Raw genomic sequence first — 18,669 nt, forward strand, 5'->3', positions numbered from 1 at the left:
AGTATAGTGGGTGTATTATAAGGCACCAAGGTGAAGGATGGCCCTGCTGCCTTCCGATTCGTTCATGTATATCAGACCTTTTTGTCCTCGGGCCACCAAGTTATTGCGGCCCAGGTCCAGGTTCAGGTCCAAGCTTTGAGTCGAGCCTCGAGATTGAGTGCACGTCTGGGCTTGCTAGCTTACACATCAAACATTGATGTTAGCCTTGGAAACAACGCTGGTTCCCTAGTATGTACGTATTGTACAGACTTAATTTCGAGCCTGAATGTCCCAGGGCTGGGGGAGCCGCAATCGAGAGACCCACATCGGAGCCGCAATCGTTCACTAGCTGACGCAGATCAAAGGGTGATCCGCAGCTAGGCAATCTTTACCTTTGCTACTAGTCCTGACCCTGACAAACTGACTTGTCGTACAGCTGGGCTGGAATTGAGAATTCTTTCGACTACAGATACGTAGGTAGTAGCAGGTAGTGATGGGTTCACATTGACACGACTCATTAACCAAGACCCATTAACTAAAAAGAAATCAAAACGAGAAAAAGGGGTTTGTCTCATCAGTCTTGACTCAACTCAACCGCGAATAGCCATCTGAGTATTCCCCTATAGCGCTTTTAAAGTCACAGTATCCATGAATCGTGTCGAATACCAGTGAGTATACATACAGTCTCCCCATGCCACTCGTCATAATCACTATCACAGGCTTCATCCTGAAGTAACAACTCCATTTGAGAAGAAGGCTCGTATCTATTCTCGTCACCCAAGGGTAAATTATGATCTTGAATACCTATTCGTACTCCGATCACCATTTCTGTGTCTTTGTGGCAATTCGTTTCTCGTTAATAACTGGAAGATGAACCCATCCCGTTCTTTGAGAGGGGTTATGTCTAGTATTGGTACAGGAGTGGATGTAGTAACCGCAACTGGCACTTTTTTATTGTGCTTCTCCACGACAATCCGAGAATAGAAATCGTAGTCTAACAGAACCCAGATGCAGGGCAAAAACCTGGGGTTATAATTTCGATGAACGCAGTGCATCTACTCGGGATACTCCCTTGCCATATGGCTTGGCTGTTGCCGGGACTAGACTCCCTCATGTCTTGTCGGGCCCTCGGTCTGCAAAATGAGCACAGTAGGCACAGACACGCTCAGCAGTTTTACTTGATGGCTGTGGTACAAATTATATGATAGGCTAGCCCCTATATATCACCAAAGCTTTCCAGTGTGGTATTTTCCCTTGTTCATAGAAAGCTACAAACAAGTCGAGTAGTGGTTGTCTAATCGGCCAGCCGATCAGGTCGTTGTGTCTCGCATCATGAGTAACTGCACATTATCCCACCTAGAACTCATCACATCCTCGAAGATACTAAGTTCGGGTTCGCGCTTCCTGTCTTAAAAATCACTGCTCGAAACTGATCTTCTCACTTGGTGTTGCTTGGACCTCGATGCACCATCAATGTCTAAAGTTGGGTACAGTACATGAACTGAAGTCATAACGCCAGCGACAAAGACAAAGACGGCCCCGCAAGAGTCTCGTCATACCTACCAAGCGTCCGGTATTCCTGACAATCGATTGACGCGCGAGCACCTATGGAGAGCCTGGTGGTCCAAACAATTGCCGATTCCCCGCACAACCAAAGCGGCAATGTCCAACAGTAGCCGATGAAACGAGACAAGGTGTGCTTCGGTCAGCTAAAATCGTCCTCATCATTGGCTTCGTCTCCCGACGCTTGTCTGTTTTGAGAAGCTTCCATCGATCCGAGATAAGCTACCACGTGGTCGTCCGCAAAAAGATGGGTCCTCTATATCATACCGATGACGCATTTTGTTAGTCGTTGTTCTTCAAAATGCACAACAAAAGACGTTGAATTGTGTGGAGGAAGCTCGGTGTCTGACCGAGCGTCCCTCTTGGGCTTTGGTATTAATGAACTAGTAGGTTAAAAATGCGGAGGAAGCCCCCTTGTCGTTTCGAGGGGAAATTCCGGGGTTCAAAAAAGAATCTGGGGAAGAATGCCAAGGCACCGGCTAGCGATGAACCTTTGGTTGTCCACGAACCATGAGTGATGCAAACTTCGGCAGCACACCTACCACCCTATCCATCTCCAAGGCCACTTGGCTGATCGATGGTTTTTCTTGGTTTTACTGAGAACTCATTTCGTGGGTTGTATTGAAAAGAACAAAAATCATCAATCGCTTCGAGTAGCACGTACCTGTTTGTCCATGGCCACAGCAGCGCTTTCCAGCACGCCAGCCTCAATCGCCCTGAGCTTTTCTGCTGCTTGGAGACGGCCATCCCTCACGAGTCCATCCCGGCGTAATGGCTCAAGTTGATCATGGGAGATTTCGGAGGAGAGTTCAGCAAGGTGGTCGGACACCACCTCATGCAAGACAGAAACCACTCGAAGCCTAAAGATTTGGCAGAGGGCGTGGTTTTTGATGAGATCTTCAAAGTGGCCTACCTGCTCTGTCACATCTTCTTCTTGCCAGAAAAGTCTTAGCTCCCGCCCTCCGTCCTCTCCTTGAAGGACTTTGAACTCGAGGCCATCTTCCTCATTCAGACACATCAGGTACGCAAAGGGGCATTGCCAGTCTATCTGTCCATCTGACCGAGACAATTTGAGAGAAGGTGACCTGCCAAAGATGTGAAGTTTGGCTTTACCCAATGGGTCATCGGGAAGTACTTTCACGGGCAGGTTGAGCCCCTCAACAGTAGACTCACTGTCAATAAACCCATAACTAAAGAGCATTTCTGCGGGGTTTTTTTCTCCGTACGAAATGCTCACTTCCTCCCCCGCCGACACCTTTGCCCCGGATCGTACTAGCAGGACAACATCATCCTTGTCGTCTTCGTCGTAGTAAGCGGTCGGATGATGCGAGTGATTAGCCATGTCAAGTCCAGGGACCATGGCTTCTCCCCCTCGAGGTAGTTCTAAACAACGTGATCGGTACCATGCATCAACCAAGATCCAGTCTTGGATGGTCACCGTTCCCTTCTCCCAAAACAAGGAATTCCAAAAAGGCAGCACCGACGATTTTTCGGTCAGATCGTCAAACTCCTTGCTTAGAGATGAGAATTTGGCTTCCAATGCAGCCTATAGCATCGTTAGAGTCCTTTTGTTCTGTTGCGGGGAAACTCTCCGTCCATCGTAGCGTCCGTCAAAAATTACTGCGGTTCCGCAACTACCGAGTCTGCAACTCCGTACATGTTCGTGTATTTGCAAAAGCACTTACCTCTAGTGATGTGCTTTGGAGAAGAGCTCGCTCAACTTCCGACCACATTGTTGGGACAGGAACGTCACGAGGCAGGAATTTTAGATACTCTGTCCATGGCGTTGACGCAGGGCCTCTCGGGCTCGATGCATCTCGACCAGACAGAACGAGATGCGCCAAGAGGTATAGCAGAATATTACCCCGTGCCGACTATGACAAGATTAGCTCGTGCTTAGACGGGTTCGTAGACCTTGCCAGTCTGGGAGTCCAATGCACTCGGCCGTATCTTACATTATGTCCTACAGATTCCATGAGTTGGCGGAAGTTTTGATCAACCTTGGCGTAATCCTCAACTGTGGAGGCTGAAAGAACCAAATCGTGAGGAATTCGCAGCAAGGTTTCAGCTTCTCCATGCCGCGGCTCTTTTGCATTATCTTCTTCCTCTGCAGCTGCTATTTCAGTCAAGTCGCAGTTGTTAACGGCGACTAGCCCAATTCCCTTTCCGTCCGTTTCTTGTAGTTTGGCATTAATAAAATCTACGTCATTGAAACGTGTCCAAGTGGGAAAGATGTCGATAGGGAGAGTCGATTTTGAAGACATGATATAAGAGAGAGATGACAGGATGGTGTTGAGTGGGAAGTGGAGCTTTTAAACAAGAGACATGACTTATTTATTCGTTCTTGCTGCGGATATCACACTCTAAAAGCAACTTTGAATGGGCACAGGAAAGATCCGGTTTCGGCAGACCCGGATTATAGCCATCCAACACTTAAAAAAAATTCGGCCCACTTCAGCCTCTTTAGGCCGAGAACCAATTTTACGTTGTGAGGCCGATTCGATGCTATGGAGTCATGAAGGTTTATCTCTTTACATCCTACCTATATCAAGCTCTGCGCTGTTTATTTCCACAAAACTGGAACCAAATACGACATACTCTGACATCCATAAAATCGCCAAACATTAGCAGGACCAGTATTGTCCTGTTCCTGGCATCGCCGCCGGCCCTCATTGCGGAATCGAAACCCTGGTCTTACACATCCAGGGCTCGATTTAGCTGCTCGGCCGTCACTTGAGCCTCATACCAAACCCTTGATTAGTGCACCAGCACACCTCCACCATGCCTCGAGATCCCCTCATTGGCCTTGTCGGAAAGCCCTCGGCTGGTAAGAGCTCGACGCTCAACAGCTTGACGGACGCCACATCCAAAGTTGGTTGGTAGAAAGACCCTGGCCAAAGCTGCCGCAACTTGGCGCTGATCGCAAGTTACATAGGCAACTTCCCGTATGCTTTGCCCTTGTTCTATACTCCTTAGTTCTCTTCGTGCTTGACTATATGCGCTCTTGTAAGCTGTTATCTGTCGCGAAAGCTGACATGTGCATTCAGATTCACCACAATTGATCCTCAGCGAGCTATTGGCTACCTTCAGATCGAGTGTGCTTGTACCCGTTTCAACGTATCAGACAGATGCAAACCTAACTACGGTGCCTGCGTGGAGGGTCGCCGTTCTGTGCCCATCGAACTTCTTGACGTTGCTGGCCTGGTTCCTGGTGCTCACGAGGGTCGTGGCTTGGGTAACAAGTTCCTTGATGACTTGCGTCACGCAGATGCCCTTATCCACGTTGTTGATGTTTCCGGTACTGTTGATGCGGAAGGCAAGGAGACAAGAGGCTATGACCCCTCAGTGGATATTGCATGGCTGCGCAGCGAGATTGTAGCTTGGGTTCTCGGTAATCTTATGCAAAAATGGGGATCTATCCGACGAAGACACCAAGCCATCAAAGCAACAGCCACGGAAACTTTGCAAGGTCAGTTCTCCGGTTACGGATCAACATCGACGACTGTGAACCGTGCTTTGGATCGTTGCGGTGTCAAGGAGCCTTTGGAGGATTGGTCGAACGAAACTGTCGAAATGGTTGTCAATGCCTTCATCGACGAAAAGTTCCCTACAGTCATTGCGCTCAACAAGATTGACCATCCGGATGCCGACAAGAACATCGCCAAGATCGCCAAGCAGCAGGACCCAAACACCATTGTACTGTGCTCGGCTATCTCGGAAATCTTCTTGCGAAAGATGGCCAAGCAGGGCTATATCAAGTATGTCGAAGGTAGCGAATTCGTTGATACCAAAGAGGATCTGATAGAGCAAGGCGATCCTACTGGCGGCGGTCTCAAAGACCTTGATGAGAAGAACCGCACCCGAATTGAGAACCTCAAGGATATGGTACTCTACCGCTTTGGATCTACAGGCGTTGTACAGGTGCTTTCGAAAGCCGCCGAGCTGCTTGGTCTCGTCCCTATCTTCCCTGTCCGGAACACGTCCACCTTCAGCTCTGGCGCCTCAGAGTCCAAGTTTGTCTTCCGAGACTGCGTTCTTGTTAAGAAAGGGAGCACTGTTGGAGATGTGGCCCGCAAGGTTATGGGTGATGCACCTATTGCCTTTGTTGAAGGTGCTGGAAATATCCGAGTATCTGAAGACGATACCGTTGCTGTGGGCAAGAATGATGTTGGTCAAGAACTCCCTCTTTACAATTTCTCTACTGACAAAATATGCGCAGGTCTTGTCTTTTAAGGTCGGAAGAGCCTAGGCGGGCAGAAATTATCCTTTCTATAAATATCTATCCATACTATGATAGGGGGCGTCAGCATCAGTGTGCCTAGACGGGTAATCAATATCTAAAGTTACAGATGTTTGCAGAGTTCGGATGCGAAAAATGTTAACTCATGTTATTGCGGCAGAGGATATTGATAGTGTACAAAAGAGTACTTCTGAATGTAAAATTGTTCCCTTAAAGTTTGATTCAATCATCTGTGAGGACGAAGGACTCCGTGTAGTGAGATTAAGCCTCCGCCAGTGTCCAGTATGGACTATCTTCAGGAGCCAGGTTCGGAAACACACAATAGCCTTTCAAGACTCAAGAACCGTCCCCCAGCGCAAGCGGCCACTCTCGAGGTCTGTCCCCCCATATTAGTTCCGCTCCTTTTTTCCTAGTTGCCTCACTGAGTTTATCTTTCCAGTCGCCAAGAACAGTCTTTTGATATATTCTCTTCAAGTGGGTAACCTTGATGATAGCATCAATCATGGTGCAGAATTCGCGCTGGTCGTAGTGCGACGAATTAATCTCGATGACCTCAAGGTTAGGGAAGCTGGCAAGAAAACCCGGCAGATACATCTCATCATCAGTTTTGGGGTACGCACGGAATCTGAACTCTGAGATGCCAATACATCTAATGCCGTGGTCTCCACGAAGCCATGAATGATTTTGGATGTGTTGAGTGCTGGCAGACCCTTCAGGAGCACCTTGGTGGTCGAGAGGAAAGGCAATATCCAAGGTGTGGAGCTTTTGGGCTGCGAGAGTATCATGAAGCACCTTTCGAAGCTTTAGGGGAGGTACCATGGCTCGGCGAAGACGCAGGGATCGCAGGTCTGTATACTGATAGTTCTTATTATTCCCGTGTGTTGTAAGCATCTCCGGCTCTTGGTTCGGTGTCCCCAAAATGACTGTGAGTCCAAGCGGACCCTCGTGATCAAGCTTCCATCGAAAGTCGAAGTCCATGTATTGTAGTGTATGCCTACCTCGCATCGAGGTAAGCTGCCGAATGGTTTGTGCAGTATTCAAATCACAAGCATCAGGCCCGTGCACTGTAACCGCTCTCAATCTTGGCCAGTAGTTATCAAGTTCCGCGTTTGTGGGAATCTCGGCTGAGAGTTGCACGTCCTGAAGGTAGAGTTGCTGCAGGCGTGGTGTCTTGTGAGCTATCTGCCACTGTATCAAATTAGGCACGAGTACCAGTCGTCATTCAGCTAAAACTCACCGTGCTTAGTCTGAAAGGACTCGGTCTGGTAAACTCCTCAATGCGCAAGCACTGTAGGTTCGGTAAATTGGGGAACTGGAGGTCGCTGTATAAGGTAGACTGTGGTAAGCCGTTGATATACAAGCTCTGTAAACTCTCGTTGGCTTGTTGTAGAAGTGGACTTAGTATTCGGGGTTTCCTGATCAGAATATCCTGGAGGGTAACATGGTTCAAGTTCTTCAGCATGCCCTTTGTGTCAGGGATCGTTAGATCTTCATCAACACTGCCCTTAAGTTCAAGACGCTCAAGATTCTTTGATGCCTGCAAAAGGATAAGAAGCTTTTGCTGAGTGAGTCTAAAACGCGAGATGTCATCGATCATGATCTGACGGACGTCCTTGCCCGAATAGGAAATGAGTTTCTTGATCGACTTGATGCCAGGAGGGCGGTTGATGGGGATTTTGTTGGTGAACAGAAGAGTTCGCCAAAGGCGTTCATTGCCACGACTGGAGAGATACCGTCTCCAACCTTTGGAGACACAGGTACATCGCACAAGAGTGGCGAAATCAAGGTAATTGAATATGCGCTGGATAATCTCGGGGGGGTTCTTCAATGGGTCTCGACGGTAAAACCGAGTATGTAATGGTTGTCTGGCTGTTTGGAGTTTCTAGAGAAAGTTCAGTACAATTGCATTGATTCTCTAGGCTTCAAAGTAAAGGCTGCCTACCTTGAACTTGGGTGATTCAGCTTGATGGTGGCTGTTTCCCATCTCTATCCCTGCATTGTACACTTTCCAGGCAAACTCGTACTTTTTCTGAAGACGCAGTATTTTGCCAAGTCGCAAGTAACCCTATAACGGTAAACATACTGTGGTTGTATGAGGGAAGGAATTTCTTACATCTGGGAGTCTTGGGGCGAGCTCTAGCATCCATTCTGCATCCTTTTGGGCCCGCTCAAGCTCCTTCATATCTTCAAAGGTTGCAGCACGATAGTCAAGGGCTTGTATATGCAGCTTGTTATCGCATTTGTTGAACGTCGTTCGAATTGTGCACTCGCAAGTATACATGGCCTCATTGAAGATTGATCCACCTTCTGATGCTACTTTTTCGAAGTTCTTGCAGATGCAGCGTGGGCGTTTGCCTTGTCGAGTACATGCACATAGTTGCATCGCCTTTTGAATGTCAGCAATTGAAATGATTCCAAGTCTATGCGTGCTTGCTACATACTATGGTGAACTGCTTAAGAGCAGGCTTAAATTGTTTGGCGCCATATAACCGGCGCCCTTCAGCAATCGCTACCTCCTGGGTCTCAGAAGTCATGGCTGGAAGGCAGGTCGAAAGAAAGGTCGTTGTTGGATTATTGTTCCCAGAGCCTTTCTGTCAATTGGTGCTCGTGGAACCAGCAGACTGTCTTCTGTTTCTCAATATGGAGAAAATGAATTTGTCTCACCCGCAAGATGCGATATGACCTCTGTTGTGTACTTTGTGAACCACCAACGACCGATTTATGCAGCGGGTAAAGCGCGGCACGCCCGCACTTGGCTTCTATTAGCAGGTTTTTCACGATCAATGATATCGCTGTCTTTGTACTATGGAGCGCTTCTTATCGTGGGAGTTTTCGGATGAAATCACGGTGTTGAAGGTTCTGGGAAACGCGTGTGCTTGTGAAGTGCAACTGGTCACTGCGTGTTACCCTGCACCTCCGAGTCAACCCGGCAACTCCAACCACCATGGCCATCATGTACCTATCTACAGCAAATTTGGTGTTGTTTTCCACTCAAACCAATGAATAGCTCGTGGCATTTTGGCACCAATAGATAGAAGGTAGAAGGGTTGAATGGGCATTATAACCTAAATTAAGGTTAAAGATGCGATCACCACGTCTGAATTAGGCGTCCAACGACATCGTACTAGATAAGTTATCACAAGTTGTCGTAACAGCATCCCTTGCGCCGAGCATGTATACCTATTAAAGGTGAGCTATCTATGTTAGGGTATGAGTGCATGTGTTTCCGAAGTTATGTCTGTGAAGAGCGTAATCTTTGAATTATTCGTACTGCCAACTTGACACGAATAATAAATGAATACAGTCTTGTTGCTTCCCTATCCCAAACCAATGGTTCCTCGTCTTGTGTTGCCACATCTATGACGGTACTCGCCGTGTCAACTCCCCGATAAACCCTTCGAGTTCGCAAGTGACTTAATATTTCTACAATAAACAGTAGAAAAAATAGCCCCCTAAGCCTTACGGTATATAAATAAGTAGTCTAAAAACTATAGTCTAAGGAGCATAAAGTGACCTACTAATGTCATCCCTCATGTTTCCGGCGGTCAGTTTTTCTGATACCCAGAGGATGGGTTATACAGCCCTCACTGTTAATCGTTGGGTTTCTCAGTGTTGTATCAAGGCTTAGTTAATCATTCAAGATAGACAGTTGCCGCAATGAAGCCCCTGACACCATTGCTGATCCAACACTCCTCGCCATGAACCAGAGAATTGACATTGATCGCTTGCTCAAAAGCGAGTCCTCTAGTTTCGAGTTAACACTCATCTCGTATTGATCATCGATCAACAGCTACACATACCTTTCTAATGCCCAGCGCCTGGATGTCCCATCTTGACCACCACTCCCTTCGTTCCAGCTGAAATGTGTCGCAACGGGTGGTGTGACCCATTGTCCGTTCCTCCAGAAATAAGGTGTAGTAAATGTACCTTCCATGATAGAACCATCGTCTTGGTCGATGACCAAGACTTCTGCAGGATCCGCATATGTTATACCGGCGCGTTGTCGGGCAGCATCGTACACATCTCTTTTTGTAGTTTTGAAGTGGGTATACTCGGACCTTGTAGTCGTAGGCCAATCCACTAGAAGGCTAAAAACCGTAGCTTTCCCAGGTTCATCGTCAAATGAAGCACGGGCAGGGGGTGGAAGCTGAGCCGGAAATAAATTCTGCAAGGGCGTTTCAGGTATCTTGAGTTGCTCAACCTTGATATCACCATCTCGAGACACGACTAGTTTTATCTTCAACGGTGTTTGCTGAGATGTTTCAATATTGGCTGAAACGAGTTGGGCCAGGGAGGAAAGACCACTATCACCCGATAATCTATCGATCACAGGTTGCCATTTCCAATGTGTGGCTGCTCTGAGAAGCCGGTCGCGGTGGAAGTCGAGCATATATAGAGGAGAACTGTTCTCAAAGTTCCAGCCTTTGTCACCGAGTCCACTGCTTTTCATGTGCCTAAGTCTCGGGTCGTATCTCATAGATGTAAACAGAGAGAATTCTTGACTCATTTTTTATAGTTTAGATTCCACGGTCGTCCGAACGACTTGCTTTTGGTTTGGATTAGAGAGATTGTTGAAAGTATGGAAGGAGGAAGAAATGGGGTCACAAGATAATTCTCGTCAATGGGTCAAAATTAGTCATTAAGTCCCAAATACGAGTGAAATTGAAATGCATCGAGGGCACGTTATCTGGCTTCTTATGTTGGCTTTGAAGAGTGACTGATTCATATATGTTGTTGACGAGCATCTGCCAAGCTTAAGTTTTACATGGACCCTTGGAAAGATCAAAGGAAATGTATTTTAGAGCGGGCAGATTACATGTATGTACAGCATCTAATGTATTCATGCCTAAGCATGCATTCGCTTGTTGCGCTCCCCATAATTTCTATCATGAATGGAGTTTCTAGATCGATCTGGTACAATATCCGTACGCACATACACGTACATATGTGTAATATACATATATTTGTAGGAGAGTGCCGAATCATAATAGAGGCCCCCGCAACACATCACCTTATTATTCGCAGAAATCACCAGACCGCTAGACATGAGTGACAGGGGCCGCAGAGAGGACAAAGCAGTTGAAGCGAGCATCAAGGATCACAAACCCCTCGCATGTTCCCGTTCTTTGCCATGCATGCATGGGTAGATGGGTCAGTATTTGGGCAATTAGATATAGATGAGCCGCCTTGTGATAAAGAAAATAGGCCTTACATGTTATCTAGAAAGAGGTAGATAATCGTGATCTGGTTTCCATACTGGCCCCTCCGACCTAGTGCCTCAGGCATAGACGTCATCTGCAGACCCATGGAACCACCAAACCGAACAAGGCCAGACCCAACGGGCAGTGACATGGATGGGGAAGATCGAATCTATAGCGTCACTGCGAACATCATGTTGAATCTAGTTCAGTTCACACAAATATTGTAGACTGCTAGGTACTAAGGTAGTAGGCAGGCAGGTTATACTGCACTGTAGGTACTAAGTTACGTAGACTGCTAAACTAAAAGTTGCCCGCAGGTGGTGCTGATCGGAAAAACTTTCAGTGGACCCGGCCCGCGAAACCCCCACCACTGGCGCGCCAAAATTCGAACCACAGCCATCCATCCCATTCAGCTTTTTCTTGCGACGGGACCAAGGTTGAGCCAGCCCGTCCAGCCCGCCGCCGAAGCTACTAACCTACTAACCTACCACCTGCCTACCATTACACTACTACACTGCACTGATTTTTGGTTTTGCTTGATTGATACTGCGCCTCTACATCATCGGCTCCTCTCTCTCAGCTCCTTCAATCCCGCATCGACGGCCTCGCTTCCTCCCTCACCATCTGGTCGATCCTCTTTATTAATTCATAGGCTTTGCAATGTCAGGTCCAACTCCGTCAATGGCTCCGGGCCAGCCAACCCTCGTCCCCGTCGACCCTTCCTCTGGTCTCTGGGAGCGGTTAACACACTGGGCGTCAGAGAACAAGACTGTCGTCTACACCATTGCTGGTGTCGGCATTGCTGTTACGGGTGCCGGTGTGATTTACTACCTCAATGACAACGTATGTCCCTCCACCGTCCACTTGATGACGCCGTTCTTGATATTGTCGCCCGAACGATGCGGCTCTATACCAAACCATAAACTCCCGTAACTATTGGCTAACTTTTTTATCCAAATCTGTAGAGCGCCAAGGACACAACACCAAAGATCAGCAAGAAGGAGAGGAGAAAGCGAAAGGAAGCGGATCGCAAAGCTGATAAGGAAGCACCCTCAACCAGCCCCTCCCAATCCAAGCCTGCTTCTGCTGAGACTGAGCCGGAGCTGCCCGACGTCGACGAGGAGTCAGTTTCTAGCCTTACTCAAGAACAGCGTGAAGATTACGCCGCCAAACTGAAGCAGGCTGGTAACAAAGCTTACGGCGACAAGTCGTATAACAAAGCTATCGAGCTTTACTCCAAGGCCATCCTCTGCAAGGCCGACCCTGTCTTCTACTCCAACCGAGCCGCCTGCCACAGTGCCATGAGCGAATGGGATCAGGTGATCGAGGATACTACCGCCGCCATCAACATGGACCCCGATTATGTCAAGGCCATCAACCGCCGCGCTACTGCGTACGAGCATCAGAAGAAGTACTCCGAGGCTCTCCTCGATTTTACAGCTTCATGCATCATCGACAACTTCAAGAGCGAGTCCACCGCACAGGCTGTCGAGCGCCTTCTTAAGACCTTTGCCGAGCAAAAGGCTAAGGAGATGATGGCCTCTCGACCACCTAAGCTGCCTAGCCCCATCTTCGTTGGCAACTATCTTCAGAGCTTCCGCCCTAAGCCTCGCCCCGAAGGTCTTGAGGACTCAGAAGAGCTGGACCCCGATACTGGGAAGGGACAGGTGCAGATTGGTCTCCAAGCTTTGGAGAAGAAGACCGGTGATGGGTACGAGGAGGCTCGACAAGCTTTCGAAAAGGCCCTGGAGCTCGGCGACCTGGGTGAGTACGAGGCACTTGCTTATAACATGAGGGGTACTTTCCGCACTCTGCTCGGCAACCACGCCGAGGCCACACAAGACTTTGACAAGAGCATTGAGCTTGATCCCTCAATGACGCAAAGTTACATCAAGCGCGCCAGCATCAGCCTGGAACTTGGCGAGCCTGAAAAGGCTGAGGCCGAGTTCGCCAAGGCCCTCGAGCAGGACAAGAACGACCCCGATGTTTACTACCACCGTGCCCAGGCTCATTTCATCAAGGGCGACCTTGCCGATGCTCAGAAGGACTACCAGAAGTCGATCGACCTCGATAAGGACTTCATCTTCTCTCACATTCAACTAGGTGTTACCCAGTACAAGATGGGCTCGATCGCCTCGTCAATGGCTACTTTCCGACGATGCATCAAGAACTTCCCTAAGGTCCCCGATGTTTACAACTACTACGGAGAGCTACTCCTCGACCAGGGCAACTTCTCCGAAGCCGTCGAAAAATTCGACACCGCCATGGAGATGGAGAAGCAGACGAAGCCTATGTCTATGAACGTTCTGCCCCTCATCAACAAGGCCTTGGCTCTCTTCCAGTGGAAGCAAGACTTTAAGGAGGCCGAGGCCCTTTGCAAGAAGGCCCTTATTAGTGAGTGATGCCTAAGCCAAACCAGTGTGAACAGATACTAATTACCGAATAGTCGACCCCGAATGCGATATCGCCGTTGCTACTATGGCTCAGCTCCTCCTTCAGCAGAACAATGTTCCTGCTGCCCTCAAGTACTTCGAGCGTGCTGCCGAGCTTGCCCGAACTGAAGGCGAGATCGTAAATGCCCTGTCCTATGCTGAGGCCACCCGAACACAAGTCCAAGTCACGGAGAAGTATCCCAAGCTGGCAGCAAAGTTGGCAGGTGGTGCCGGACCTGGAGGCCTTCGCATGGGACCTCAATAAATGCGTATGAGACAAAAGATCAACGGCCAGAACGGCGTGTAAAGTGTACGAATTTGGAGCAGACGAGAAAAAGGAAGGCGTTGAATTAGGATGGGATGCAGGACACGATCACACCACCCTCTGTCTATTGAGGGAGCTCACTCAGCGACGAAGCTGTCTCGCCTCATCAACAAGTGAAGTCCAATGCAATGCTTTGCAGCTGGGAACTATAATGCACACATCTGAACCCTACTGTACCTGTATATAATAGCACTTCTCTCATCTCTTTGTTAGGCATGTTGGGGATTCGTGAGGATGGGCGCAGAGCAGGTACTCAACAGGCTTGGAAATATATGGTGTATCGAAGAAACAAGAAATTAAGTCGTTTCTTCGTCAATCCGTTTTCTGCCATGTGCTTGAATAGCTTGTGCTCAAAACAGACTCAAATATGAATGCTAAAAAGGCCTGATATCAAATCTTGGAGGATCTCTTCACTTATTCATGCATCCCAGAACCCTTTCTGGATCATGTTTCCACATAAATACGTACAATACCGACGATACTCCTCCCATTCGTTCGCCCGCCTCTTGTTGCGTTGCGCAGAATTGGTAGGTGACCCTACAAGCAAAGGTAAGGAGACACAACTAGGCCAAGAAGTGACCAAGATAAAAAACCACCCCGAGAAGCAGCCATAAAACCATTAACAACCCATGGGTCTGGCGGCCAAAGCCCCGACCGTTTCCTCCACGCGCCCACCAAAATGAGAGCCTCAGCGCTTAGGCGCTTCGAGGAGAGAATATAAATTAAGTACGGAATGCGGTATACGGTAAAATGGGATGTCGTATACGCTGATCGTGCGAGCGAAAAGAGAAAACAAGGCCCAAACGTCGTCGAGATATCTATGATGAAAAACACGTAACAAGCGTAACATTGGCATCGTAGCGAAAAACATTAGAAGCGTCGAAGACAACGGCCCGGTCTCCTACTTGTTGTTGTTGGCTACACTGACGCCGACACCAACGCCGACAGCGATAGCGATGATAATAAGTAGGACGACGAGGGCGCACCACCACTTGAGCTTACGACGGTTCTGGGCGTGCTTCTTGGCAACTTCGACTTGCTCGTTACCTTTAATCATGTGCTCGTTAGTGTTCATCGCGTTCTGTTCAGCGGCCTGAACAACGGGCTCCTGCTGCTCAACAATAGTGGCAAGCTCCTGGTAGAGGATAGCAAGCTCGGAGAGAGTCTGCTCAATGCGCTGGAGCTCGCTGTGACGGGCGCGAACGTTACCAAGCACGGAACTGGCATGCCCGGTGCGATTCGTTCGCAACTGAAGGAGATATACGTCAGTTACGAGAACCATGAGAATTATCTCAGCCCATCTTTCGGGGGATTGCTTACAGCAGTTTGGAAGACACCCTCATTACCCCAATCGGCATTGGCGGCTTCTTGAACTTCTTCTTCGGATGCATCGGGGTTGACAATACGATACTGACGAGCAATCTGATCACGGTATCGTTGCTGGTAATCGCGTTCAACGCTCTGGTACTTGTCGAGCTCAGATTTGAAGAAGGTCTTGAGAGATTGCAACTGGGTGTTCTTTGTGGTGCGAGAGCTGTCATTGGTCTTTACAAGGTCGCGCTCTAGTCCCTTGATTCCATCCTTGATAGCAGTGTTGCGAATCTGAGTCTGAGAGACATACTGCTCGAGCTCGTGGTTTGCGGACCCATCAGTGCTGCCGAGAGTTCGCGAATGGAGCACACCAATGTGATCGATGTCATTGGTCAGACCCTTAATCTCATCGCGAAGTTTCTGGACGCGGTTTAGGAATTCCTGTTGCGAAAGACTCGAGCTGGCAGCAGGAGCTTGTTGCGAATAATCTTGCATCTCATACTGGTTGTTGCCATGGGTTGGCGCATCTTGCGCATATGGGTTGGTCTGAAACGCAGCATCCGAGTCAGCACGATTGTGGTCAGTTTTCAAGTGTCAAGGAACGCGCGTACCTGGCTGTAACCATGAGAGCTTTCCTGAGCTGGGCCCTGTTGGTAAGGGTTCTGGTTGTACTGATCGTAGGACATGATGAACAGTTATGCTCGGAGGATATAGCAATGGCTGGGAGAAGGATGTGATGATGGCAGAAGCAAAAACGACTAATAAAAGGCTGACCGGCAAAAGTGACGAGATGAAGCTACCCGACTGAGCTTTGATTGTCGCTAGGACCAATATGTACCTACGTTATGGGTCGGAATTGGATGATGTCCAGGCAGGTAGGTAGGTATCCAATCGGTGTCAGTGCACAGTGGCGTCCTGGTCTTCACCCTTGACTTTTAGTGGAAGGTGCACGGGTCTTTCAGTGGAAGAACTCTGGAAACAACCGCTGTAGCGTGACGTAGGAAGCTAGGTTCTTGGATCGGAAAAAAGCTTGATCTTCGTCGGTTGAGCGGGCAGGGATAACAGTGCTACTGAGAAGCAAAACAAGGAGAAGGAAACAAAACACTCGCTTATTAAGATCGGCAATTAAGATGGGTTGACGACGATTCTTTGGGAGAGAAAATGTATGTAAAGAGAAGGTCTAAAATCATCCAAAGTCAATTGTTGACTGAGTGAGAATATGCGCAGCTTATGTATGAGGGTTTCTAATACTTTAGTCCCTTACCCCGGCAATTTCGGAGCGCTGCCTACGCAAGTGGCGGGTTGCTGTAAACACTAGACGCGAACGTTCAGCACAGGAATACTGGAGAGCGAACTGGGTCAGTCTCCAGAAGTAACCCTGGTCAAGGGCTTTTCCGATCTCTCATCCAATATGATGCGTCTGACTGCGATTGCGAAGCTCCATAAGCCCCTTGCCATGCAGGCTGAGCATTTTAGTGAGGTCAAGACATGGATTTCAGACCGATCGACAAGAATACAGACTGACATGTGTCAGTCCTGGGTTAGCTTCTTACCCGCCGGACATGTTCTTGTGGCTGAGCCATTAAGGATTCTATTCAAAGACCGCCAAGACAAGGGTTTGTTTGGTTCTAATGGTTTAATTAACGTTCAATATGACTTGAGTAGACTATGATCGCAGCTCGAGGACCAATGTATGTATGAATATACAGGCGAAACGAAAGCCTTGAGTTCTCAAGTGCTCTCCAGAGACAGTTCGACAAAGCCATGTCGATGCTTGTGTCTGCACGAATCCTTTTGTTACTAATCTTGTTCAAGTGCTGATGTTGGCCAACACTTAGTAGGTAGCCAATAGCTACCATCCACTTTTGAGAGTCCATTCAATCCTTCCACCATGGAATGACCACCAGTTGTTAAAAGCCGTCACCACCTAGTTTGATATTTTTCATTGTAAAACTCCAAACGCCGGTGTTCCGTTTAAATTCTGTTTTGCGTCGTCGTGTATTATGGCCATACTCACGATGTGCTAACTTGACCAAGAGCTTGAAGAGAACATAGAATCAAAGTTACCACACCAACATGTGACCAATTTCATGCTCTGGTCTTATAACGATAACTGACCACAGAGCAGATGTGGAACAGTTGGATATCTGATCCGGTTCGCAACCTGTAATGATCTTACAGATAGTTCTTCTTCTTGGCGGTTCGTGTATATTGCGTGAGATGCCACTCGACGTCGCCGTCCTTGTTTTCGAGGGTGCCACTTCGAATTTCGAATGGTCGCATCGTCATTCGTGGACCAACCTCAGCCAGTTCAACGCTGTCATACCCGGTCCTCACAAAAACGTGGTGGCGAACTTCAATGCTATCCTCAATGTTCTTGAATGTAACAACTCGGTTACCGACCTTGTTCTTGCTCGTGATAGCTTCTCTGGGAGGGAAGATGTGCTTCAGGACCTTAACCACACGCTCTCCAAGACGGCTAGTGAAGCCGTCGAAGATGAGATGAGGATAGGACTCACTCACGGTTCCACGCACGCTTCCAGGGATGTCATGGCGGAGAACGACGTTATGCAAAGAGAACGAAACTGTTGGGCCATGGGGGAAGTGGGACAGTGTTAAAGCAGTCGGTGTACCTCGATGTTCATGAAGAAGAACAACGTCGGAGAGGCCTGCTGACTGGGCGGAGCGCACCAGGTCAGGCAGGATGAGGTTTCCACGATTGAGGCGAACAGCCGTGGGGAGAAGAAGTCTGATCTCCTTGGCGAAAGCTGCTAGCCTGGCGGAAGGATCTCGAGAGGTTGTCACAAGCACACGCGGGTCGACAATTCCAGAAAGCTGGGCATACTCGTCGTCGAGGTCGAGTTGTTCGTTGGTTGTGAGATCAGGTCGAGATTCGTCGTACTGGTAGTCCTTGCGCAAAGACTTATCGTTGGCGATTGTAGGGTCCAAAGGCTTGCCAGAAGCGAGAGACGACCTCAGCTTGGCTCGTTTCTCGCTGATCTCGGCATCTCGCAGAAGAAGAGCTCGTCGGTATAGGTAGTCGCGCCTTTGGCGCGCTTGTTTGCGCTACATAATCAATGTCAGTATTCATACCATCATAGAACAGAACTTCGACTGGGCTTACGATCATGGTGTAGAACAATGTAGCCTTGTTCTAAAAGTAGGACTTCTCTCCAGAAATTGGCCGTCGATATGAAATTTCCTGGCCGCCACTACAAAAGTCTAGATAGAAAAAGTTCCTTATCGAACGGACCCGATAACAGAACCACCTATCACGTGGGCGCAAAATGTCCCACTCACTTGCAAGCAAAGAGGGTCCAGCTGTTCACCTGGATATAATTCCTGGTTCACTAGAAGCCACAATTTCCTGAAGCCAAATTCTGTGACGTGCTTTCTGAGAGATTCTGTGCTACTCGTTGATTCTGCTTGACTACGAGAGTATTTCTCGCAGCCTAGCCTACTTCTGTTCCGGCGCATTTGTTCCCGCGATGATGTGAGCCTTACCAGCGACTTACAACTCCCAAACACTTTCACAATTCGACCCGAGCCGCCCTAAAGCCTCCTAGACGGATCTCTTCGAAAGAACAACAGCTGTAGGTGAGTCGCACTCACTATTGG

General features: G+C 48.5%; 7 protein-coding genes across 7 annotated transcripts; 2 read left to right on the forward strand and 5 right to left on the reverse strand.

Moving 5' to 3' along the window:
- Positions 1-1,684: 1,684 nt before the first annotated feature.
- Positions 1,685-3,806, reverse strand: FPOAC1_003000 (uncharacterized protein; the record flags this gene model as incomplete). The annotated part of the gene is made up of 4 exons (XM_044847572.1): positions 1,685-1,798; positions 2,207-3,088; positions 3,228-3,416; positions 3,498-3,806. 4 exons carry the CDS (start codon positions 3,804-3,806, stop codon positions 1,685-1,687), a joined length of 1,494 nt encoding a protein of 497 aa, XP_044713488.1.
- A 517-nt stretch (positions 3,807-4,323) lies between these two features.
- Positions 4,324-5,791, forward strand: FPOAC1_003001 (uncharacterized protein; the record flags this gene model as incomplete). The annotated part of the gene is made up of 4 exons (XM_044847573.1): positions 4,324-4,417; positions 4,478-4,487; positions 4,590-5,709; positions 5,762-5,791. 4 exons carry the CDS (start codon positions 4,324-4,326, stop codon positions 5,789-5,791), a joined length of 1,254 nt encoding a protein of 417 aa, XP_044713489.1.
- A 327-nt stretch (positions 5,792-6,118) lies between these two features.
- On the reverse strand, positions 6,119-8,316 carry FPOAC1_003002 (uncharacterized protein; the record flags this gene model as incomplete). Its single annotated transcript, XM_044847574.1, has 5 exons — positions 6,119-6,970; positions 7,020-7,664; positions 7,725-7,847; positions 7,896-8,168; positions 8,224-8,316. The coding sequence occupies 5 exons, from the start codon at positions 8,314-8,316 to the stop codon at positions 6,119-6,121; spliced, it is 1,986 nt and encodes a 661-aa protein (XP_044713490.1).
- A 1,098-nt stretch (positions 8,317-9,414) lies between these two features.
- Positions 9,415-10,289, reverse strand: FPOAC1_003003 (uncharacterized protein; the record flags this gene model as incomplete). Its single annotated transcript, XM_044847575.1, has 2 exons — positions 9,415-9,526; positions 9,583-10,289. 2 exons carry the CDS (start codon positions 10,287-10,289, stop codon positions 9,415-9,417), a joined length of 819 nt encoding a protein of 272 aa, XP_044713491.1.
- A 1,375-nt stretch (positions 10,290-11,664) lies between these two features.
- TOM70 (TOM (translocase of outer membrane) complex component) lies at positions 11,665-13,680 on the forward strand (the record flags this gene model as incomplete). The annotated part of the gene is made up of 3 exons (XM_044847576.1): positions 11,665-11,826; positions 11,949-13,377; positions 13,430-13,680. The coding sequence occupies 3 exons, from the start codon at positions 11,665-11,667 to the stop codon at positions 13,678-13,680; spliced, it is 1,842 nt and encodes a 613-aa protein (XP_044713492.1).
- Positions 13,681-14,641: 961 nt separating this feature from the next.
- On the reverse strand, positions 14,642-15,737 carry FPOAC1_003005 (uncharacterized protein; the record flags this gene model as incomplete). Its single annotated transcript, XM_044847577.1, has 3 exons — positions 14,642-14,989; positions 15,061-15,597; positions 15,663-15,737. The coding sequence occupies 3 exons, from the start codon at positions 15,735-15,737 to the stop codon at positions 14,642-14,644; spliced, it is 960 nt and encodes a 319-aa protein (XP_044713493.1).
- Positions 15,738-17,226: 1,489 nt separating this feature from the next.
- Positions 17,227-18,181, reverse strand: FPOAC1_003006 (uncharacterized protein; the record flags this gene model as incomplete). The annotated part of the gene is made up of 2 exons (XM_044847578.1): positions 17,227-18,117; positions 18,176-18,181. The coding sequence occupies 2 exons, from the start codon at positions 18,179-18,181 to the stop codon at positions 17,227-17,229; spliced, it is 897 nt and encodes a 298-aa protein (XP_044713494.1).
- Positions 18,182-18,669: the final 488 nt, after the last annotated feature.

The sequence above is a fragment of the Fusarium poae genome, chromosome 1, assembly GCF_019609905.1.
Source record: "Fusarium poae strain DAOMC 252244 chromosome 1, whole genome shotgun sequence".
NCBI classification, from domain to species: domain Eukaryota; kingdom Fungi; phylum Ascomycota; class Sordariomycetes; order Hypocreales; family Nectriaceae; genus Fusarium; species Fusarium poae.